The 25,472-nt window shown below is 41.3% G+C and overlaps 1 protein-coding gene across 1 annotated transcript in view; it reads left to right on the top strand.

Annotated features, from left to right (window-relative positions):
* flcn (folliculin) overlaps positions 1 to 25,189 on the top strand; it is a 29,477-nt gene extending 4,288 nt beyond the window's left edge. Inside the window, exons 5-12 of the mRNA XM_080747463.1 lie at positions 2,734 to 2,900; positions 12,195 to 12,286; positions 17,146 to 17,309; positions 18,107 to 18,220; positions 20,799 to 20,922; positions 21,311 to 21,439; positions 22,533 to 22,635; positions 22,882 to 25,189. Coding sequence (XP_080603589.1) covers positions 2,734 to 2,900; positions 12,195 to 12,286; positions 17,146 to 17,309; positions 18,107 to 18,220; positions 20,799 to 20,922; positions 21,311 to 21,439; positions 22,533 to 22,635; positions 22,882 to 23,089 — 1,101 coding nt within the window. The 3' untranslated portion in view covers positions 23,090 to 25,189. The remainder of the gene's footprint in view (positions 1 to 2,733; positions 2,901 to 12,194; positions 12,287 to 17,145; positions 17,310 to 18,106; positions 18,221 to 20,798; positions 20,923 to 21,310; positions 21,440 to 22,532; positions 22,636 to 22,881) is intronic.
* Positions 25,190 to 25,472: the final 283 nt, after the last annotated feature.

Below are 25,472 nucleotides of genomic sequence, written 5' to 3'. Positions count from 1 at the left end.
ATGTACAATTTGAAGGGGTGGAACAGTTTTCATGTATGGAGATTACTCGATGCAGACGGTGCAAGGATGTGTACACCATGATCAGTAGTCTTTAAGATGGTTGTGTTCCATTTGACATCCTTCTCCTATCACAGCAGCTCACAGATCTTGCTGCTGTGTTTGCACATTGTCGTACCTCACCCAGTAGATACGGGAGTTTTTCATCATTGGTCATGTTTTCAAACTGTCTTTGTGTGGTTATGATCTGTGGGAAGTATGTGTCTTTGATCTCTTGGTACGGTGGGCAGACGGTTAGGAAGTGTAGTTCAGTTTCCACTTCCACAGAATCCACACACACACACATCTGACTTTCCATTCATTCAGATGACTCACAATAAAGCGTATAGTTTGTTGGCAGGCGCGAGGCGTAAATGCTCAAATAGTTTGTCAATGGTGTGAGTCAGCATAGAGGTATGCTTCATTATGATTGATCCACAGAATGTGCTCCTGTTTCTGCCACTATGTCTGTTCAGAGACGGCTTTGGCCGGCCGCATGGCGATGATTTAAGCTTTGTTGGGATGGGACTAGTTTTCAGGACAACATCCTATCATTTAATTGTTATTACCAGACATCAGTTATGTTAGACACCAATTCGCACAGGATGAGAGCTCTCTATAAATATACATCTTGCAGAGATGGGAGTGTATATTTATGTGCTTTCATCAAGTATGAGAAGTAACTTTAGATAAATAACAGGCTGCGCGGTGATAAGTTTCATGAATATAGGGCAGGCTCTAGTCTAGGCTGCTGACAACATATCTCAAACTGACAGCACTATTGCCCCTCTGATAATTAAGTACTTTAAGAGCATCTTCTTCTTTTTTTGGGGGGGGGGGCTTTTTGTCTTTAATGACCAAGGGAGGTCCAGTAGACTGACAGGAAATGGGGAGAGAGATGGGGAGTGACATGCGGTAAACGTCGTCCCGATCGGGAATCGAACCGGCGACGCCGCAGCAACCATGCCTATGTGGCAGTGCCTATGTGGTATGCGCCTTGACTAGTAGGCCACCGGACGCCCCAAGAGCATCTTCTTTTGATGTTCCGTCTTATTATGTTCACTCGATGTTGAGGTGGGCCAGAAACTATGAGCAGGACTTGACCTCAAGTGCCTCCATGTTTGATGAAAAGAGAAAAAAACGTGTGTGAAAGCTTCTGTCCAATGAATAAATAACATGCACACAGGACTGCTATTATCAGCCAGCGTTTATTTTTATAGAGCATTTTATAATAGGTCAAATACAGCAGAATCTTTACTGGCATCATGGGAGTACGCCTTCCTTTAAAATGTCTGACATGACCAATTACAGCGGGATTACAATTACCCCACCACCTCCCCTAATAAAACTTGTCTCTTCCGAACAGGGCTAAAGTCAGTTTTGCCTCGATGTGGTATTTGTATGTTGCTTAAAAGTGGAATTTCCAGATTACATAGGCAATTGGCACTGGGTGAAAATGGGTGGTAAAAAAATAAAATAAAAGTGGAATTTCCCTTGAAGTTGTAATCTGCACACAAATATTTGTGTGTTATCTTCCCCTGATGAAAATATCATGGTGATTAGAAGCATCTGGTGTGTATCAGAGAAAGTGTAATGCCGGGATTCGAACCCAGGTCTCCTGCGCGAAAGTCCAACATCTTAACCGTCAGACCAAAGGGACATCCCTATGGACCGGGGGAGATGCTAGACTTTCGAGGCCATCAGGCTTAGGCAGTGAGTCACTCCACTACGCTAGCCCTGGGGGGTAGTGGGGGTTGGCAGCACCAGGAACCACATTACACATGGGAGCCATCAGCAATGACCAAATTTGGGAGAAAATTAATCTGGGCTCTGGACAGCCCATGAGGGGACAGAGGTTAGCATTTCACCAGGTTAGCTTTCACCAGCGTCCTCCCGTGGGGACGGGAGGGCGTGTCCCCGCGGGGGGACGGAGCGTCGGCAGGTTAGCATTTCACCAGCGTTCATTTTACTCTGGTTAGGGTTAAAGGACAACTTTGTTTTTTTACAACAAGGGTTCATATTTTAGATTGAAATTAAAGAAAAGAAAAAGTGGGTGTTCAAAGTGTGTTTTAATTTGCTTCATTCTATTGTTTTATCGCGTTTACCGTGCTAAAATGTGGGGCATGCGTACGCATGTCGCATGGGGACATGCTAACAAGTGGCTAAATATGTCTTTTTAGACACAATAAGCCAGCAGTTTTACTGCTATTTACAGTAACACTTCTAGCCCCCATAAGTCACATCCAACCATGAAAGGTTGCGTTGTATCTTGGGAATGGGCTTATTCTGTGTAAAATGACATATTTAGCCACGTGTACGCATGCCCCCAACCACTGAAATAAGAATCTCTAAAACAATAGAAAGAAGTAAATGAAATATTTTTAACACTCATCTTTTATATTCTTTAATTACAATCTAAATTATGAACCCTTGTTGTAAAAAAACGAAAGTTGTCCTTTAAGGTTAGGTTTAGGTGCGACCTGCTCACGCTCCGGTCTCCCGCGAGTCACGTCCCCACGGTGGGGACGGAGGTTAGCATTTCACCAGGTTAGCTTTCACCAGCGTCAGGTGAGGGAGGGCGAAGAGCTTGCCCTCCCTCCAGCCGCAGGGGGAAATAATTCTTACCGAGGCCTTGAGCTTAACAGTCTGACCTGGCAGCCTGGCATCATCTGGTGTGCCCTGTCTTGTCTCCCACAGGTGTTTGACAGCGAGCAGGGCGTGTGTCCCCAGCGAGCGGTGAGGATGAACAGTGTGTTCTCCCCGGCCGTCTTCCCCCACCAGAGGAGTGGCAACGCAGCGCGCTCCCTCACCTCCCTCACCCAGCACCCAAACCTCTGGGCCAGCCTGCACTCTTCCTTCAGCTGGTGAGTGAGTCCACCTGGCTGCTTATATACCAAGGGTTCCCAACCTGGGGGTCCCCAAATTATTGTGAGGGGTCCCCAGATGAATAACGTAATGTGCAACATTGTTTTCTCACTCAACAGTAAACAAACCAATATAACATTTAAGTCCATAGAGAGGGTACATGCACATTTCTAAAGTGACAATTTAAAGACTTTTAATACCTCTAAAATGACAAATTAAACTTTGGCCAAATTGTCAAATATTAGAGGCAGAAAGATCTGCTATTTTCATTATAGAACCGTGTTACACAAAATGTAATGCCTCAACTCTTAGTGCTCGTCAGGGTGGTGTGTCCCCAGTTAAAATATGATTATTTTGGGTGTCTAAGCCTGTAAAGGTTGAGAACCACTGGCTTGTACAAAGGGTTCCAAACCTTTCAAGGCCTGTGGCCTGAAAACAAAGTTTTCTCACCCCCAGTTTGGGAACCATTGGCTTATAGATGCCTTACAGATGGGAGCATGTACACGGTTAGCCCTGTGCACAACTAGGCCTGTTAGGTAATCGCAATTATTTGATGATCATAATTGTTTCCATGTTGAATACTTTTCATTATATTTTCAAAGAATTGTAAAAGTTAGCCAATCTACTACCGTAAGCTTGTAGATTGGTTATTTAAGCTATTTTCACATTTGTTTGAAACTATTAAACACTATCCATGTATAACTGATTAAGCTAAAATAAAAAATAACAAAAATAGAATATTATAAAATATTATATATAATTGTAACTCATGCAATGCTACAGTATGCAGCTCTAGCAGTGCTACACACTTTAAAAACGTTTAAAGCAACCGTCTACAGTTGACAGACTGGATTTAACACATTAATTCATTCTAATGCTTATTGTTGCTATTCTGGGACGCACTCTGCTTTTTCTACCACAGCACGGTGCTGACGTGCACCACTAGTAGTGACAGTGGAGCTTGGTCTAGACTCTAGACGTATGATATTAATTAATGTTAACCTAATCCAAAATGTCATCAAATGGATCTGGATCAAGTATCCAGTAAATATTAACTGAAAAGCAAGCAGCACATTAACGTGGAAGGGCGACATTCTATTCTACATATTACGTTTCATTTTCATTTTGAATGGCTTGACTTTTAAAATAAACTAAAGCGTTAACTAAGAAGCCACATGGTAAACATTTCCAGAAAGACAAATGACTGTTTAACTTTATGGGTCCCCAAATGATTTTTGGGCGGGTCCCCAGATGATTAACTTAATGTGCAACATTGTTTTCTCACTCAACAGTAAACAAATCGGCCAAGTTGTGAAATATTAGAGGCAGAAATTGTGAAAATAGCTGATCTACATGCTCAATAGAACCGTGTTATACAAAATGTAATGACTCAACTCTTAGTGCTCGTCAGGGTGGGGGGGGTCCCCAATTAAAATATGATTATTTTGGGGGTCGCGGCCTGAAAAGGTGAGAACCACTGCTCTACATCAGTGGTACTCCGATGGTTTTGTCTCAGGTTCACTCCTGTAAATAACTTTTTTTTTTCACCCCTGAGTGGTGTTGTTAGTTTATAGCACCATGCATTTTTTCATATTACGATTAGGCCTGGCCGCCTGTCACAAGTATTACATAATCGTCTGATCGCAATTATTTGACATAGTCGCAATTGTTTTGTCATAATCGTTTCCATGTTGAACATTTTTCATATTTTTTCAAACATTTTCAAAAATATTGTAAATAGCAGATCTACAAGCTCACAGCATGTCGGATGATGTCGCGATGCAACACGTTGTGAGCGTGTAGATTGGCTATTTCCACTATCAATGTTCTTTTTAAGTATACACAAGTACACATATGTCAGTCATTTCTTTGTATGCCTAAAAGCCAAACAGAAATGTAATTGTCAACGACGAAAACACAATTAAATTGTTAATTGCAATTATTTGAGTGATAATTAATCGTCATGTAAAATGTCTTGAGAGATTTTCCGTTTCCATTTGGACAGTTTGAAAACAACTTGAACCCCAGCATCCCCATCCTGGGAGGATGGTGATGTTATTCACCAAATAACAGATCTTTTTTAGTTTTAGTTTTGTTTTTCAGTAGATTGAAAAAGAACTCACCTAAAGTACAGTGCAACTAGACCCTCTAGAGAGGGTCTAGTTGGTTAAACTGAAGTGATATTGATAAATTCAAAATATTAATTTATCAAAGTATTCTGCACACCCATGGCACCCTAGAAACACTGCTCTACATATAACTTGTAGAGGCTCGGGATGTGCACGCCACGGCAGTCAGTGTAAAAATATTTTTAACCATGAATAACTGAACACTTCTCAAAGTTTACTGTAAATGCTGACAAATAAATGCTCATCCCTATTATTCATACAAGTGCAGCACTGTGGAATGTGGAGTATTTCCTAGCTACCGTTTTCATATTGTGTTAATAGTTGTAAATACTTGGAAGTTGTTTCTGTACTGTTGCTTTCAGTACTGTATAATACACCAACCTCAGCGAGGAGGACATAATGTGTAAAGTTAAACGAAACAAAACAAGCTGTCAAAACTAAAAGGATTTCTGATTGCCATGAAGATTAATCCCATAATTATAACCCTGATTTGGCACTATATATATTCAAGATCTGCACTGATCTGTGGCTCTACTCAAATTAGGGAAGGTCACCATGCAAAGTAGGCATTCAGACCAGCTGGAGCCATCATGATCATATAAACATGTTTGATGGAATCTGGACAGCTCTGAATGCTATCCTGTAGTTTGTGTTGCCCAACCGTTGCTTGGCGGCAAGTGTACAAGTGACACACTGCCTGTGTGTGCTTGCAAAAGATGGCCATTACAACGTGTGTCTTTATCAAAGTTGTAAAAGCCTTCTGGTTTGTTAAAGGCACAGAATAGTGACTGTCCCCTCTCGTCCCACCCTAATCTGTAAACGTGCTCAACTACAATCACTCTGCTCCAAGTCCTCATACAGAGATATGAATACATAGAGTATTGTCCATACTGACACACATGACCATGACATGTTTACATGGACCCTCATATTCCACTAATAATAATGGAACACATTTGATCATGTTTACCATTTCCACTATACTGTGGGAATGAGAGTGGGAGAGCGGTATTAAGACCTCAATAATTCCATACTAGTGCTGGGCAATATATGGATATTATATTGATATGACATGATATGATACGAAACTATATAATTGTTAATTAACAGAGGAATGCGTTGTTATACGTTGTTAGCTATTTGAATTTTAGAGGGTTGAAATTTGTTTTATTTGACAAAACCCTTTTTCGCCTTTAGATGTATTCAATGAAATCAATTATTAAGTGGAAGCTAAAATGTAATGTTTCTGAACATATATGTGGTCATATATAAATAAATATATGACCACAATTATGTTCGGAAAAATAATGACACATTGTTTATGTTCTCCGGACCATCCAGATTCCTCAGAGTCAGAGAGCCCTTATAAATGGGTCACTGGCTACTGGCTGTATTCCATCAAACATGTGTTTACTTTGTTCACTTAATCAAGTTACAGAATGAGAGAAATGTTAATAAACAACATTCCTGTAAACAGTTTCTGTTAAACCTGTTGGAACCACTTGAACCCGAGCATCCCTATTCTGGAGCAAACTTTTTTTTTTTTAATAATAGACTGGGAGCCGTGGGGGTGAAAAGTGGTTTTGTCAGTAAAAGTTTATTTTTCTCAAATGATTCTTGTAGCATGGAGTCACATCTTAAGAATACTTGCTTAACCAGTATTGTTTTTGAGTGGTTCTTAAACTTGTCCATTGAGAATGCAGCTCTCAACTAGAAGCAGTGCTCTTCCGAGCACAGGTCTCCACCAGGCCACACAAATCGGCCTGTTATAGCGCCACCATGAGGCTGATTTAAAAAATGTGGGGCAGAGGTTCTGAATTAGCATCCAGGGAGTGTGTGTGCTCAGTTTGGCAGCGATCGGGCCAACGGCGCCGGAGATTAGCTGGTAACAACCAGGCCACACAAATCGGCCTGTTATAGCGCCACCATGAGGCTGATTTGAAAAATGTGGGGCAGAGGTTCTAGATTGGCATCCAGGGAGTGTGTGTGCTCAGTTTGGCAGCGATCGGGCCAACGGTGACTGAGATTAGCTGCACACAAACTGCGAGGACACACGGACACACGGACACACGGACACACGGACGGACGGACGCACGGACGGACGGAGGGGAAAACATACTCTCCCTCAGCCTTCGGCTGGTGGAGACAATAACAGTGAAAGAGCATTCCATACCTTTTTTGTTTTTGACTTTTTTTATCCTGCAGTGCAGAGAATGTTAAAGAGGCAGGGGCTGAAATATCTAAGAGGGCCTTTTGGTTAAGATATTGAAAATAGCAGACCTCCAAGCTCACAATGCGTCGCGCTGTGTTACGTTGTGAGCTTGGAGGTCGGCTATTTTCAGTACTTGATACCACACTAAACTAAGCATAATAAAGTCAATACTGGAGATGTGGCGTAATGGCATGGATTTCTTCACCGAAAGGGCAATTCTTTCAACATAAGATGCTGCATTCAAGTTCAGAGTTTGGACAAGTCAATTCTCTTGAATGCTGCCTTCAGGTATAGCATGGAAACAGGGCATTTGCATTTCTTTCACCATAGTGAAAACTGCAGCATGGTCTGGAGAGGGCACTTTTTACAGATAGATAAAAGGGCAGGGGCTCAAGCCCCTTTTGATGTCTATGGGTGCACATGCCTGCGCGGGGGAACTTCAGTTTTCAGCTTCACCCAGCTGAATGCTGCCCACAGAGAATTGAGGAGGAGGGAGCAGTTAGGGATTAAGTGTCAGGGACATGTTGTCATTTAAGCTCTTTTAAAAAAATAAAATAGAAGATCTACGAGCTCACAACACATCACAGTTAAGCTTGTAGAGCTGCTATCTTCACTATTATTTGTATTTTATTTACATTTCTGAAAAGGTTTTGGAAACTGTGAAAATATCAATACAGAATGCTTTCTATTAAAAATAAAATATTGTTTTGGGCGCTCGCTGGCCTAGCGAGCGCGTGTTTTGCTGCGAGTCACTCCCCATCTCTCTCCCTGTTTCCTGTCAGACTACTGTCCCGTCAATTAAGGCATAAAAGCACAAAAACAAATCTTTTCTAAGGAAATGTACTTTTGAAAGCACATATTACAATACTTTAACTGAAAACTTAATTTGAATGACTAACAAAAAGGTATGGAATGTATTAGGTTTTCTATGTGAGAAGTGCCATACAAATGTACATACATACTTATTTCACCACACAACACGTTCATAAGAGTTGTTGAACAAACGTTGCACTTTCCTTATGAAGGTGAACTCTATGAACTGGTTGGTCCACCGAGCATGTCATGCTCCAGCAATGGGTGGTGTCACATGTTGTCCCTAGAAAAAATACCTTTGGTCATGTGGAGGTAGCTTTTCAGGTAGTAAAGGCCAAAACATCAGATGGAGAAGTCAGTCATCTCTTGCTCAGACTAGATGTATGACATCAGCAATTGCAATCTGATCCAGTGCTCTCATCAGGTCCTCTTCATTCTGAAAATAATCATCTTTGATCACACTCTGTAGCACTAGGGAATGGGGGGATGTCTGAATGGCAGCATGTCGGAATGGGGGCATGTAACCCTAGCTCAGATATTAGGCTATTTAAGTTTTGTACGGCGGCGGCATATGACAACGGCAACCGGAAATGATCAGCGCTCGATAGATCAACCTTCTGCCGTAGCAGCCGTCTGTACTACGCCAGAAGGTCCCTTTCCACGTTGTGCCTAAAACGTCTGCTCCATAGACGCGTCGCCATGGGAACCAAAGCGTTCAGTGAAAGAGGTGGGACCCCGTCGCCGACGGCTCTTTGCTTAGTAGAAACGGGCTCCTTAAATTCCCCATTAACTGCAGGGCACGCACATTCTGAACGAATTTCTTTCCCATTCAACATCATGGCAAAAACTTCTGACAGTACACCAGAAAGCCCACTTTCAGTGTTTTTTAATTTTGGTGGAATAATAGTGTTCTATAGTTGTATTTATTTAATGGGGTTAAATTACTCAAATCCCACAAAGGAGTAAATATTCATTTATTTGGAACCAAAAACACTGAACATGCCACATGTTTGATGAATACAACTTGGAGAAAGTAAATTCGATGGTTTTGATTGAGTTTATTATTTGCATGTAATCTCTATGCAACCCTATCTTTGTCGGAAATGTTCTGTGGATGTTTGGTGCAAGATGCTCAAGATAGATGGCCTGAAAGTAAATATGCAACCACAATAGGAGGGAGACACTGGAGCAGCTCAACAACAATTAAAGCTTTTTATTTAGGTGCTAGTACAAAAGATAATGGCTTTAACCCCTAAACCCTAACCCATAAGTCATTATCTCTGCATTCGTCTGTCCCCGCTCCTGTGAGGCACCGTCTGGCCATGTAGGCTGAGGCGCGGCATAAAACCCCTTGCTTAATTTGCAACCATCTGAATGGAAATATGCTACAGTTTCACTAATAAAGATTGTTGAAAGCAGATTTGATACATTTCACTTGATTGTTGTGCATAAAATCTCAATCTTTGTTATTGGGCATAAAGGGGTTAACATCGTAAGGTACAGAACTATAGCTCAATTTTGATTCCATTCCTGGTTTGTAAACTTTCATCCAGTGGCTCTTGGTCCCTGTTGGAGGAAGGGGCCCGGAGTTCTTGGTAAACTGTAAAGGTGATCTTTCACTCCACTTATTTTTAAAGGTTGCAGGAGAAATATGAGCTGCTAGGGACGTACTGACCACTGGGAAAAGTGGGACAATTCCTGAACGACGTCCAGTCCAGGCAGAACCAGGCCTGCCTTTAAAAAGAAAATAGATAGATAGATACCTTTATTATCCCAAGGGGGAAAACCTGTTGCCCAAATAACCCTAAACCTAACCCTGTCACACACGGTTAAGTCGGACAGAACTTCTCTGAGCATTGCTGCTTGATTGGGCATAGTAGCAGAACCACATATATGGTTCAGTTGGTGGAAAAACTGAACCAATTCTTCTCTTGTTATATTTCTGAAAGATAAGATTCAGATTTAGTCTGCACCTTTTTTTTGCAGATGTCAAAAGTTATATTCTGATTAAATGCTTTGTGGCATGTAAGCAAGGATTTATTTTATTTAGCGTCCATGTAAACGGTTAACTTGGAAACTGAACGGAATTAAATATTGTCCATGTAAATGCAATTAATGACAACAAGACTGTCAATGTTTGCTTGTTGGAACACACGTTGACTTGTCCTGACAATGTGACCAGCAGCTATACCACTGTACCAATATGGTATGTCCCTGGTAGAAACCTCCTATCCAGTCCATATAACTTTAGCTACTGATATGTCCCTGGAGTGCTAGAAACCCCAGAAACACATGGCAGTCTTGCTTGCCAAAAATAACTGATTTTCAAGCTAAAGAACACGTCTCAAGGCTTCTGATCCACACTATGGACATCAACTCTGGATTTCACTTTAGCTTGTATGCGCCTTGCTTTTGTACGGAGGCAGATACTTCAATTTCATTAATATTCTGTTAAAAGAAATCCCTTTTACATTTGTCTCCCCCGCATTATGCCTATTTTGTTTAAGTGTCTGCTACAGTATGTGTCCCTATCGTTTTTTTTGTTTGCTTGTTATATTCATACTTAACAATTTCATCTGTGCACTGCGTGTGACTGTGAACGCAGTGTATTGCATTTGAAACTATGTTGAAGTGTACAAATATTGTTCCTTTGGTTACTGTAGTTGTGGATAATGAGATTCTGATTGTTGTTGTTTTTTTTTTTTACCACTTTCTAGGAAGATTTACCAACCACTGAGATGCCCCAATATATCTATCAACCAGGGGGAGAGTTCCGCTGATTTAAAAGTAGCCCAATACGGAACTAAAACTTCCTATGATTGGCCGCTAGTTGCGCTGTTTTCCCCCTGGCCGGTTGCAAAAAGAATTGTTCTCCATTGGATCCCATTCATTTTCCCCTTTCGTGTTCTAACCTTAATTAACATTTTCATGAATACTTTATGGTTCCTATCGCTAGTTAAAATTTGCCTTTCAATCACAATGATTTGCGTTTCGTGAAAATAAGGTCCCATTTATGTTAAAATTGATGATAAAGTTGCGGGGGGCGTGGCCAACTAAACTGATACCAGCCGGCTGTGTTCTTCTTCGTGTGCTGTATTTCGGGAGGCTCCGACCACATTCTCCCATGTATCCCTGTGGTTGCACGTGACCGTTGGCAGCCAATAGCCTCCTCTGTTTGCATTTCAATCTATGATGGCAACACCCATGCCAAGGACCCATATTGTGTCATTTGCGCTGCATAGAAACCAATGGCTTGATTGGCTTCACTTTGTCCATATCTATATACAGTCTATGCTATCAACACATGTGCCAAATTTGGGGCTTCTATCACAAAATGAACTATCGGTCTGATATCTTGAGCTATGCCACCCCACTAGCTGGCTTCCCTATTTTAGGCATGTCATTTGTTAATGTATATCTCTCAGAAATGCTCACAAATCGGCAAGGCTTCAAAAACTAAATTTGCAGGTCTACATGCTCCAAATGTGTCTCCAAGACTCTCCATGCAACAGGTTGTGCCCTTACAGATCGCTATTCGTTGTGCAATAAAGTATATGGGCCTTAACTCATTAACTGCCAAAAACGTGAATCCCTTAAAAATCCCGTTGTACCACCCTGCCACGCCCGTGAATCCCGTAAATAAAAAAAATAAAAAATATATTTTTTTTTTATTTTTATTTTTTTTCAAAAATTTTTTTTTGGACCCCAAAAACGTTAGTAGGCATGATAGCGATCGCGAAATTGCTTGTTTAACCCCCATACAACCCCCATACAACTCAGGTAGCAGACCTCCAAGCTCACAACAGTGTAAAACATAATGGCTGCTATCTCATGAATGCCTGAACGGATTTCCATTCGGATTTTTTTGTTTGAAAGCTGTGAGCAATGTGGACACACGTGGTGCATTATCTAGGCATGGGTGTGCATGATCCGTGCACTATGAATTACATGGAAGTCTATGGAGACGAATGGCAGTTAAAGAGTACGAAGGTATTGTTAAATGGCAGCATATGAGTTAAGTGGCTAAGACCTCAGTGCGCAACGCATTTTGGTTTCACATCTTTTCACGTCACTAGTAAAGTAATAGTATAATAATCCACTTGGTCTAACTGACGTATGTCTGCTCTTTGTATGGTCAGGTTGCTGAAAGCCTGTGGGAGTCGCCTGACTGAGAAACTACTGGAGGGAGCCCCGACCGAGGACACTCTGGTCCTCATAGAGAGACACACAGGTAGGCAAGAGAGATGCTGTTATACTGTAGTTAACTAACAAGATAACAAAACCTAGAATTTAAAGGCTTAGTTAACTGATATATAATAAATACAAAGCTTTACAAGAAACTATAACTACTGTAACTCGAACAGCATTATGTGTTTGCAACTAAAATCATTGAGAAAATGTCATTAGTTTCTGTCTTTGTCAAAAATCTTCAAATGTGACATGTTAGGAGCTTCTAAATCTGCAATGTTTTGCTATTGTTTGGAACTTGTTGAATCTTGCCCCTGCCCCTGACTATCATAATTATAATACAATTAAAAAAATATATATATAACACTAAACGTAATCCTTTTCACAAAATAAGAAATCACAGTCTGCTGTCACCCAGGTGGATGCGTGCACGCGCCCATGTGCGTGAGGTCGCTTCTCGCCCTTATCGCGTCTTACTGGCAGTGATGCTCATAGTGTGCTGAGTGCCAATACATGTTATTGTGCACCTGATCTCACGCAAATCCTCCAGATTAATCATTAAGTCCTGAGACATAATGATGCACATATTTTTAATTTGTTCTCTACAGAGACTCAGCATGCCCGCATGAGTAAACAGGTGACGACAGTGGCAAGGAATGCCCCTGATTTCATGCATTCTTGCAAGCACTTTCCTGCTTCCACCGAGGTTTGAGTCAAATGCACTACCAGTGAATAGCCTTATTCCGCCCTAATAAATCACCATAATCGTTGCTAGACAATTTCCAAATGAAGCTATTCCAAGTTGAGATACATTATCAGCATGCAGTATATCTGGTGAAATTATGTTAACTCCTACTTTTCATGTTGCAACACAGATTGCAATATATCATGATTGATGTCAATTCTTTCCCAAAATGTTCAGCCCTTATCGCATTAAGCCTTACTGTGTAATACTGCCAAGGAATGTTTAAAAGGAAGTATTAATGTCTTTTTTTTCCTTCCTCTAATAGGAATACAAATCAAAGCAAATGGTTACACATATATATATATATATATATATATATATATATATATATATATATATATATATATATATATATATATATGTATATATATATATTAGGGTGGATCTTAAATTACCTTTTTTTGATTTTCTTGAGTCTCACCCCCCAATTATGTTCCAATGTACAAAAAAATGCTTTGGTTAAAATTTGGTTGAATTTCAAGCATATTTAGAGGTAGCTCAATCAAGTCAAAGATTGTACATTTTATTGGTCAAAATCGAATTTTTTTAATGTGTTATACATTACACATTATTCTTATACTAAGCACAGAAATTATATTTTTAAGCTTACAAATCTAAACACAAATCTGATTACATGTTTGTCATATGTCAAACCAGAATTAATGTATTGTAGGAAATAGCAAAGCAAAGAATTACATTTTCATTTAACGTGCACAATGACATGTCTTTATTGCACACTCTTCAATCATACTCACAACACACAACAAGCACACAGCCCCACTTCCTTGATTACCCCAAAAAACCCCGAAAGTCACTGCAGTATAGTAATTCAGTAGTTACTGATCAATTAAAGTTTGTTTACGGCTATCGGGATACTTGTGCCGATGGTTCTGCACAATTTGCAGCACGTATTGGAGTTGGGACTCATCTTTAGTAATGAGACCACAATATTCTTGTATTAGGGCAACCCCACGCTCTGCATGATCATTGACAACATTCATCGCCTTCACTACAGCCAGAGCTTCTTGGTAGTCCACCCTGGGCTCCCACTCATCGGGCTCAACGTCAAGGAAGTCACCTGGGAGATCCATCATTTTGAAAAGCACTTCAATGTTCTTCCTTGCAATTGTTCCAAGGTCAACAGTAATTATCTTCATATGCCCCTGTTCATGATCTTCATTTCCATCTTTCATGGCTCTCACCATCAGCCTCTTCGTTTGCGCGCTCACTTGACTGTCAAACAATGCAAGTCCGACGATCTCTGGAGCCAAATACCATAAGTGATTGGAAAACTTTTGAGAAGCAGCTTTAGACACCTCAGCATTTATTGATGAATATTCCAGCAACAATTTTAACAGCTGCCAAGTCATTTAGTGGAGCGCTGACAGCAACAGGTGCCATCATCCATGCCTATGATGCCTTCACATAATTGTAAACTGCAAAAATGCACAAATCCATGCATGCTTTTTCTTCCCTGAAGGTCAGTTTGAATTGGCCATGAAACATCCAGATCTTCATACAATAAATAACCTTTGCCATCCAACGGGCATGATGGGTAGCTCCTGGAGCTCTGAACCGGATACCTCGAGCAGCGAGGTATCCGGTTCCGGTTCATCAATAAATGCTGAGGTGTCTAAAGCTGCTTCTCAAAGGTTTTCCAATCACTTATGGTGAACAGGGGCATATGAAGAGAATTACTGTTGACCTTGGAACAATTGCAAGGAAGAACATTGAAGATTTTTTCCAAGGTGCTTTGAGTGGGAGCCCAGGGAGGACTACCAAGAAGCTCTGGCTGTAGTGAAGGCGATGAATGTTGTCAATGATCATGCTGAGCGTGGGGTTGCCCTAATACAAGAATATTGTGGTCTCATTACTAAAGATGAGTCCCAACTCCAATACTTGCTGCAAATTGTGCAGGACTATCGGCACAAGTATCCCGATAGCCGTAAACAAACTTTAATTGATCTGTACTGTAACTACTGAATTACTATACTGCAGTGACTTTCAGGGGTTTTGGGGGTAAACAAGGAAGTGGGGCTGTGTGCTTGTTGTGTGTTGAAGAGTATGATTGAAGAGTGTGCAATAAAGACATGTCATTGTGCACGTTAAATGAAAAATTGCAAATTGTCATTCTTTGCTTTGCTATTTCCTACAATACATTAATTCTGGTTTGACATATGACAAACATGTAATCAGATTTGTGTTTAGATTTGTAAGCTTAAAAAATATAATTTCTGTGCTTAGTATAAGAATAATGTGTAATGTATAAATAAATGTGCCTGCAGTGCAATTCGATTTTGACCAATAAAATGTACAATCTTTGACTTGATTGAGCTACCTCTAAATATGCTTGAAATTCAACCAAATTTTAACCAAAGCATTTTTTTGTACATTGGAACATAATTGGGGGGTGAGACTCAAGGAAATCAAAAAAAGGTAATTTAAGATCCACCCTATATATATATATATGTGTGTATATATATATATATATATATATATATATTGAACTACAGAATAGTGAACAGAACAGTTCACATTATACTTTTTGAAATCTCCCCATTGTGGGCACATTCCTGCTGAAGTGTTCTGGGGTGACATTCTTTTGTCCTGACCACATTTGGGAGTTGTAGCTTAACTCATCAGACGGGCCTTGTTTCACTCCGTAAATGAGGTAAAAGGCTGAGCAGTTGGAGTTTCTCCTTTTAGTGAGTACTGAGGAAGGAGAGAGTAGGATTTGTGAGGGATCTGTTGTCTTCCGGGCAGCGCTTGCTTGACTCTCTGAGGTTCATGATGTCATCCCATGTCATATGGTGGGACAGTGGATCAGAGTTGAGACATCAGTCTGGAGCGTGTGTGTGCACTGCCTGCTGAAGACTCTACAGCGTCACACCACGAGAAAAGACTGTGATTCACACACGATTAATGCATATGACCAGTCAGTGACTGCTGCTTGTTTTTCTGAAAGTGGAAATTACATTTAATCCATGACTTTCTTGGGAATTCCAACCCGTCCCGAAACAGCACAGTAGGGATAGAAATATGAAACGGAAGCATTTTAGATTCTGAAAAGAATACTGTACATTATTCTGTGTGAAAATAAAATAATACATTTTCTACCCTCTGACCAATATTTTAATGGTATGGCGTCTCTAAACACGATTACAGTAGTTCTGCCACATCACTCATGTCAAAGCCAGATGTAATTATTATAAATATGTAATACTTTTGCAATACTGGGTTGCCAAAAACAACAGGAAATAGGAGGCTTAGTTTAAAGCATTCTGTATTTTTGGCAAGATGCAAAGCAGTGTCATGGAATTTCACAAGCGCTGTCTGCACTATGTGCTGCTAGTGCTTATAGTAAACCAAAACCTTATGAGTATAAACCACAGTTGTCATTTTAAAATATTCATTAGTTTATTAATAATCCGTTTGGTGTTCGATTTCAGTGTAGTTTAAGCATTCTGTATTTTTGGCAAGATGCAAAATAGTGTCATGGAATTTCACAACCGCTGTCTGCACTATGTGCTGCTAGTGCTTATAGTAAACCAAAACCTTATGAGTATAAACCACAGTTGTCATTTTAAAATATTCATTAGATTTCAGTGTAGTTTTTATTATTGCAGTAGTTTAGGTTTAAGAATTGTCAAGGACTTAGTTTAGTGTTTATTTTGTTTGGGTTTATTTCAGTTATTATGAGGAAAGCCTTGATTCATAGAAACTAAATAGGATGGAAAAAATGCCTGACATCTGATATGACGGTGGGAAAGCTATAACGTATATGATTTTACAATAATGTTGCATTGTTATAGTAGTTTCGGAACCTGGGATGTTCAGTTCATCGTCCGTTTAAACTGGGTCAGACAGTTGGAAAGTTGTAGGGGCGAAAAAAAAACAAGGGGAATTGAAGCTTTGATCTGGAAGGGTTGGGTCATGTGACTGCAGAAACAGGAAAGTGGGGGACCCAGTTTTTATCTTCCTTTTCACTTTCAACAACGCGCCCTCCCTAGTTTGGGGCATGCCATTATAGGCAAACATAAAATGTCAAATACCTTGGAAAATAGCCAATCTACAAGCACACAACGCATCGCAGTGTGTGCTTGTAGATCGTCTATTTTCGAGGCTGTTAACACACCGTTCCATGTTTGTTCCTGAAGAGCAAGAGGAGGAAATTAGCTGCTGGGAGGGAGCCGAAGGAGGCGGGGCCAGACCACAGCGCCACCAATCAGAGACTGAGCTGGGCAGGGACTTGCTGTCCGATGACGGGAAATTAGAGGACTTTCCCGGTCCGAAGTTCAAGTCCCTCAGACATCTGAGGCAGGTGAGATTATGGTTCTGCTGTTTGTTCTGGGTAATTACCTTGGGTGTTTAACCACTTTCAGACGCTGGCGTCCACCACGTTGAGTCATATCATGTCAAACATTGTCCATTGTCCATTCAGTGCTCAGCTCACCTCCTCACGATTCTACTGATATATTTTTACTTTGTTTGTGGAGGAATCTTGTGCTGTTCTGCTGAAGCAATGCAGTTAAGTGGGGGCAGTGCCTATTGACAGTGTTTGTGTGCGTGCGTGCGGACGCGTCTTATTGAGGCATACATTTAAAGGACAACTTTGTTTTTTTTACAACAAGGCTTCATATTTTAGATTGTAATTAGAGAAAAGAAAAGATGAGTGTTAAAATGTTTTAATTTACTGCTTGCTATTGTTTTAGCGATTTTAGTATTTTGATTTCAGTGGGTGGGGGCATGCATATTGCATACAAGTAAGCCCCCATAAGTCACATCTGCCCATGAAAGATTGCGGGGCATCTTGGGAATGGGCCTATTATGTCTAAAAATATATAGTTGGCCACTTGCATGCATGCCCCCAACCTGGGAGCATGCATGCAAATCAAAATAGTTAAAATCACTAAAACGATAGAAAGAAGTAAATGAAAACATTTTAACACTCATTTTCTCTTTTCTCTAATGACTATCTAAAATATGAACCCTTGTTGTAAAAAAACAAAGTTGTCCTTTAAGGAGAAGGAATGAACGACACAGGAGAAGAGATTTAGTTTTTCGGGTGACATGAGGGTCTTCACCAGCCTCACACTGCAGTCTGTTTGATCCATCCAGGTCCTTGGGGCGGCGGAGTTCCGTCAGCTAGCATGGCACGTGCTCATGGGGAACCAGGTCATCTGGAGAGGCGCTGACCCAGGCCTCATCCAGTCAGCCTTCTCCACCTTGAAGGTACTGCCCATGCCTAGGACTGTTAGCTCTAAAGGAGACCATGGGGCCAAATATTACCGTAATTCCTGGACTATAAGCCGCACCTGAATATAAGCCGCACCAGCTAAATTTAGGGGGGAAAAAAACAAAATGTTTACATATATAAGCCGCACCTGACTATAAGCCGCAGGTGTATCTCCTGCTTCCCGCCGTTAGCTGTATAAATCTATATATAAATCCTTGTTAAAGACCATTGTAAAACGAACAAACTGGCCGTTAGCTGTAAAAATCTTTATATAAGCCGCACCGTTGTATAAGCCGCAGGGTTCAAAACATGGGAAAAAAGCTGCGCCTTATAGTCCGGTAATTACGGTACATTCATAGATTAGATTATTCTCTACTCAAAATGCCTTCTCAACCTTCACATCAGTCACTTGTGCACGTCATGAAAATAAAAATGTCATTCTTTCGAACAAATTACAAATGCTTTTTAGCACATTCATACAAATGATGAGAAATAATGTAAAAAATACCAGACTATTGTACATACTCTAAGTACAATTGTCTGGTGTTTCTTACATTATTTAATACTTATGTCATATAATATGATATTATGTATTATAATGGTTCCCTGTTGAATAGTCTTATCCCCCCCAATATTCCCTATATATTTCCTATATTGCAATGACTTGGTCTTTCAAAAACATTACAGTACTGTTAGTTTGAGTCCTTCCCAATCTCTTGTACCCAGTCTCCCAAACCTTTGCCATAGTTTACATCAGATAATACTTGCAGAGCGTGCACCGTTATATTGGCAACATAGATAAGCATTTCACTATCTTGTTAGTAAACAATGATGCCATACTGATGGCACTGACATGTTCATTGACATAAATATTTACTTTTGATATATAATTTAAAGATTTTGTGTAATCCACAAAAATACTAATCTTGCAAACCACTCACTCATAATAGCATTACTTAAAAAAAGTACAAAACCAATATAGTATCGCTATATCCAATCCATACTATAATTTTAAAAGCATAACACAAATGGGTAAAATATGGAACACCATGGCTAAAGCAGCTGCACCTGTAGGGAAAGTATCAGCTCATTCAAATTACCCTCTAGTTTAAGTGCTCCAAGTGTCTCAAAAACGTTGTGCACAAATATTTGATCTGTGAGCTGGCCTGCAGCTCTATGTTTGAGTGTTTTTGAGGCATGGTATGTGTGCTTGCTACTGAAATCTGAATGTTCTGGTTCCAAACAACTTTTACATCGTATAATTATTGCGCAGGAGAGAATGCTCTAATCGTTTGTCAACATTTTTTACACCACCTCAGAAAATGTTTGTATACAGAGAGAGAGAGAGAGACAGACAGACAGACAGACAGACAGACAGACAGACCGAGAGAGAGAAACACACACACACACACACACACACACACACACACACACACACACACACACACACACACTCGTTTTTGCTACATACTGAGGACTTTACATTGACTTCCATTCATTTTTATGCAAGTCCTGTGGCCTTACCCTAACCCCTAACCCTAAACCTAACCCCTAACCCTAACTCTAACTCTAACCCTAACCCTAACCCTTAACACAACCCCTAAATTTAGTGAGGACCGCAACTTAGTCCTCACTTTCCAAAAATGTCCTCACTCAAAAAACCTCACTGTAAACTCAAAAATGTGCTCACTGGGTAGTAAGAACGGACACACACACACACACACACACACACACACACACACACACACACACACACACACAGCTAGTGTGAGAAGTTTAACTTTTTATATAGAATTAATGGTTCTGATCATAATATACCAAAAACGTGATTATGATGCCTTGAGATAGTCTAAAGGGGAGCACACACTGGACGCGGGTGTCGCCACACAGCACATCCATTTCCCCCTGTGGGGAGAATCATGGGAGAACATGTTCACCGCGCGGCAACGCTGGAAAAATAGAACAGCTGCGTATCGGCGCGGCAGACCCGCGGCTGCGCGCGTCTGATTTATAGAATCGGTTAAAAAATATTGAAAGACTTAAGCCCTTTGCACACAGGCGCGTTTAACCGCACGGATAAAACGGACAATATATTTTTTTGAAAAGAAAACAATGATTCTCTATGACCTCATGCACACCGGCTCCGAATTAGCCGTGCGACGAGTGGCTGCCGCCGTGCGTTTTTTTCTCGATCGAACCCAGTTCGATTCGTGCGTCTTGTCGCATGCGGTAAAAAACTCATCACTCCTTTTATGACTCCTTTTTGGATCCGCAGCGCCGATTCCGCACAGCCTTGCACACCAAATCCAATGCGTTTTATTTTATGCAGCAAACGTAAAAAACGCAACTGTCCTGTGTGCAAAGGGCTTTAGACTTCACGATTTTTCAAAACATAGCAGATTTACAAGCTCGCAAGCGCGGCTCTCTGTGCCGCACTGTGAGCTTGTATATTTGCTATATTTTAATAGTTAAAGCATAAAATAATGGTTAAAGTGGTTCAGTTCTAAAGTGACACAGATTTGCGTTCAGGTGGTTAACTAACATGCACCTGTGGTCCTCCTGTGTTTCCATCAGGCCTTGCTCCCTGTGGGCTGTGTGCGCTCGGTGCCATACTGTGCCCAGTATGAGGAAGCTTACAAATGCAACTTCCTGGGTCTCAGTCCTGACGTGTCCATCCCTGCCCACGTCAGTTCATCAGGTAGGGGGAAGGAACAACAAGGTCTTTCACATTTATAATCTGGTCAGTTACAGTATAATTCAGTAGAGCATGGGTCTTCAACAGGGAGATGTTGACCGGGGAGAGCAGGATGGCAACAAGGGAGCCAGTAGGGCCACAACAGCAGTGGAATGCCACAGAAATGTGTGGGAAAGATTTATTGGCATAGTGACTACATTGGGAGAATATAGGGTAATAAATACAGTAAATACTTTGAAGATTATTTGGGGCACTTCCTTCCAAAAGGCTATAGCTCCGCTAGCTGTGAAAAAAGAAAAAGAAAAAACAAGTTGTATAAAAAGATTTCAAGGCATTTCTCCACATTTTCAAATGGAGTGTAAATGTCTTGGTTTTGTGTTGCTTCCTCCAGAGTTCTCGGTGCTGGTGGATGTGATGAATGCAGAGAAAGGATGTCAGTACATGGCCGTTTGTGAAGACGATGTGGCCTCTGTCTACCACTTCACCATCAGCAGTGCCAACACACAGCCCACAGACAGGGGTGAGGAGGAGACGAGAAATACGTAATCCTATCTATCCCTGCATGTATTAATAGTTCTCTTTGGTAAACTCATTGCTTTCATGTTCCCACTCTCCTTTAGATCAGTGGTTCCCCCATAATTCGGGGGTCCCCAAATTATTTGGGGGGGGGGGGGGGTCCCCAGATGATTAAATGAACGTGCAACATTGTTTTCAGTAAACAAACAAAAAAAAGGGAATTCTTACATATTGCTCACTTTATAGCTCAGCTCAGACTAGCTCTATCAAAATGTATGTTTGTAATGTAATGTAAATGTGAGAGAAAGAAGGAAACAGTTTGTCATTGCTAGGGATGAAAGTTTCATGTCATGATTAAACAAAAACATTGTGATTTACGATATTATCACGATAGTCAAACTATCTCCAACATCCATTATCCTGGGGCAGAACACTTGCCAAAAAATATCAGATCTACTGCAACAAGCTCACAACGCGTCACAACGAGATTTGGTAGAGAGCGGAAAAAAAGACTGTCTAGTACGCTATTTCCAAGTCCGCTTTACCTTGAGGGTTTAAGTGGTACCAGATATGTAGCTCGGCAAATAAGAGGTGAATTGATCCCAGTGCGTGACGGAGGATAATTTCACGATACATTTAAATCTCCACGATACGTTTTTGATTGATTGAAGAATTTATTAGAAGTTTGCAATAGAAAAAAGTACAGTTTCATGACAGTACAAATCACTGGTACAAGGTCAACTAAAAGGAGATCCTAGAAAGCCGAGGCTTATTTCCACAGGAACCACACTTTAAGTATCTCATATAACATTGAAAGACAGACGGATAGAACATAGTACTTTATCTAGGATAATATCAGTTTCAAAAGCATAACATCAAAAACAAAAAAAGAGGAAAGAGGGGGGGGGGGGGGGGGGTGGGGAGCATGGGGGCTTAGTCTATTTACAAGTCACGGGTAGCACGTGAGTGTTTTTTATCACGATAAACAATAACGATTATCGTCCCATCCCTAGTCATTGCTCTGAGAAGAGATTACAACAACAATGTCACCTGACAGCAGACCTCTCTCTCTCTCTCTCTCCTTCTCCACCTCTCAGGTCCTACGTTGTTGAATAAACTGGAGGTGGCGTTGTCAAATGAGAACCTGTCGACAGACGTAGTGTCTCACTGTCTCCTCTGTCTGAAGGAGGAGTGGATGAAGTGAGTCAAAACCTCTACCTCCTCTTCTTTCAAAGACACCTTTGTGAATCATTTTGCCACGCCTGTTCACGATGTTTTTTGCACTTAAGCATGACTAATCCAGCAGACCGTACAATGATATTAATCACTTAAAATCCAGGGTTCATATATCTAGTTGTTTTGTTTTAGTTTTTAGTTTTACATTTGATCTTGATTGTCCCTTTATTTCTGTCCCTGTATCTGTGAACTCCCTCCCTATTAATGCAGCAAAGTCAAAGTGCTGTTCAAGTTCTCCAAGGTGGACGGCCGCGGCAGGGAGGACACGCAGAAGGTGCTGGCCCTGCTGGGGGCCACGGGCCCCGGGGAGGAGGACAACGTCAGACTGCTCAAGTTCTGGATGACGGGACTCAGCAAGACCTACAAGAGCCACCTGATGACAGCCGTCCGCGGAGGGGAACGGAGCCCCAGTCAGTGACGGAGGGGAACGGAGCCCCAGCCAGTGACGGAGGGGAGACTGAGGAAGGAGGTAGACCCTGGCGCGTGTTCATTTGGTCCCATTTGTACACTGTCAGAGTTACAGACTTGTAAGGGTCAATTTAGACCCCCATAAAGGAACCCACAGAGTCCCTGGAATCCACTTTGAGAACCACTGTCCTAGCACCTTGATAATGAGTTAGGAATGTTTCTACTTAGGTACCTGTATGTTCCAGAAGACTGCATGAATTGTCACAACCTAGAAATGCAGCACAACGTGACTTAAGTAGGATTCTATGAAGTACGGTGCGTCCAGTTTCCATCGTAATACAAGCCTCCGACACAACAGGTGAACTGACCGACACCAACAAACGCCACTGACGGACAAATTTATCTATGGATAATGTTTTGAAGATTTGTACCTTTTATTTGTCATTTTAAATTATTGGGGAGAAGCTGAGGCTCAGGAAGTGGAAGTTAAATAAACCATAAGCTTCATGTAAGGGATGCCATATGGGACATACAGTATACTACACAGCCAAAATGTTGCCACATCAAGAAGCCTAACTAGGATGTTTCCTATGCTTCCTACTGTGATGAGACTGACTTAAAGGAGTAGTTCACCCCCAAATTAACTTTTTTCAAGTTACTATGAAAAGCTCCACCGGCTGTCCGTCTGTCCGTCCGTCTCTCCGTCTGTCCGTCACGTAACACTTTTGCCCCACTCTTATCTCTGGCACCGTTGGCCCTATCGATGCCAAACTTTACACACACACTCCTTGGATGGCAAATCACAACCTCCGCCCCTGATTTCTCACATGGCCCTCTTCTAGTGCCACCATGAGGCCGTTTTTGCAAAACACATTTTTGGACACTGCTCCTACAGATTTTGCCCTAAAATCACACAAAGCGGTACACAGTATCTCTAAAGTCATGTCATCAACATGGATCTGTCCCATTTCCCATATTCCCTCCTGATTGGCTACGATTGCCTTCTAAAGTTTGTGTATGCGACGTGGCGGTCGCTCATCTCCCGATTAGGGACTTACTGGTTAAAAATGTATTATAGTAAACTTACCCTGACGATTTCCCAATCCAGTACCATGCATTCGGGTCCCCATCCGTAATCAATGGTGGTAAATTTACCATAATCACATTTTTGTCTTAGGAATGCGACAAATACCAAAAAGTATTATTGAACTCAAGTCTCTATGGCATGAGTAATCACTAGAAAAGCAAGTTCGTAAAAACGCTGTCTACCTTCCGGGAAACCATCCTCACAGATAAAAGGGAGCCAAAGAATTGCCTGTCAACAAAGAGGTCATGGGGTCAATCTCAACAGCAGTTACAGGGATACGTCACAGCAGGTCACACCGGGTCAGCGTGGTGTTATGACGGTTCACTGGTTATTACGTTTAATTAGGTCACTGCCTCCGTCCCCAACAAACAGCCCACGCCAGGAAGACGGTAGGAGACGTAGGGGGAAGGGAAAGGGAGACGGGTGCACTGCATGCCACGACCAAGTGCTAACAAAGACATTCCCGTGTCAGAAGGGTCACAGGGTCGGTCACTATAGGACGGCTGTAGTAGTAGTGGTACTAGAGAGGTGTTTCGGTAGCCAGAAGGTCACTGTTTTCAGCCCTGTATATACTGTATACGTGTATATACTGTATACGTGTCGGAAGTGTCCCGTCTTGACCATCTGAGCAGCCATCAGCTGGGTGAAGATGAGCAGCATTAATAAATGTCAGAACTTTAAGAACATGCGATGCCAGCGACGAGGAGCAGATGGAAAGGAATAAGAGGGAATGATTTATTTTATCATCACTTGATGAGTTTGTCAAGTTCGGAAAGACAGAGCTGTATCAGCTTATCAGTGATTCTCATACCAAGTATTGAGAAATGCATTGAGCATGTGTTGATGACACTGAATTATATCCCATCGCTATGTTGTTTGTTTCACATAAGATATGATTTTATTTTTCTTCTTATAAAATGTGTGTTAATACTAAAGATGTAAGTTATTCCAAAAATGATTAATGTTTTGTTAACTCACTGTACATATGTTTTCAAATTAAATTAAAAGTGCTTGGTCACGCTCCTCCTGTGTCCTCTTGCTCTGTATGGCGGCACCTTGTGGACAACTTACGGAATGGGAAGGGAGTTGGAGAGCGACCACCGCTTCTGCCAGCGCTCACTCAACAAGCCAGATTTACACTTAGTCATATGATGGTGTGTCACAGGCCAAAATGAGCAGATCTAGAATCTCACTATGGGTCCTGTACGCCACGCATTATGAGCTTGTAGAGCAGCTATTTTCTTCAGGCATTATATTTCTCTTAATTCCCTAAAGAGACGTGCATGGCTGTCTGCCAAGAATTTTC

The sequence above is a fragment of the Nannobrachium achirus genome, assembly GCF_963921795.1.
Source record: "Nannobrachium achirus genome assembly, chromosome: 2".
Classification (NCBI taxonomy): domain Eukaryota; kingdom Metazoa; phylum Chordata; class Actinopteri; order Myctophiformes; family Myctophidae; genus Nannobrachium; species Nannobrachium achirus.
This window is presented reverse-complemented; position numbering and strand designations above follow the sequence as displayed.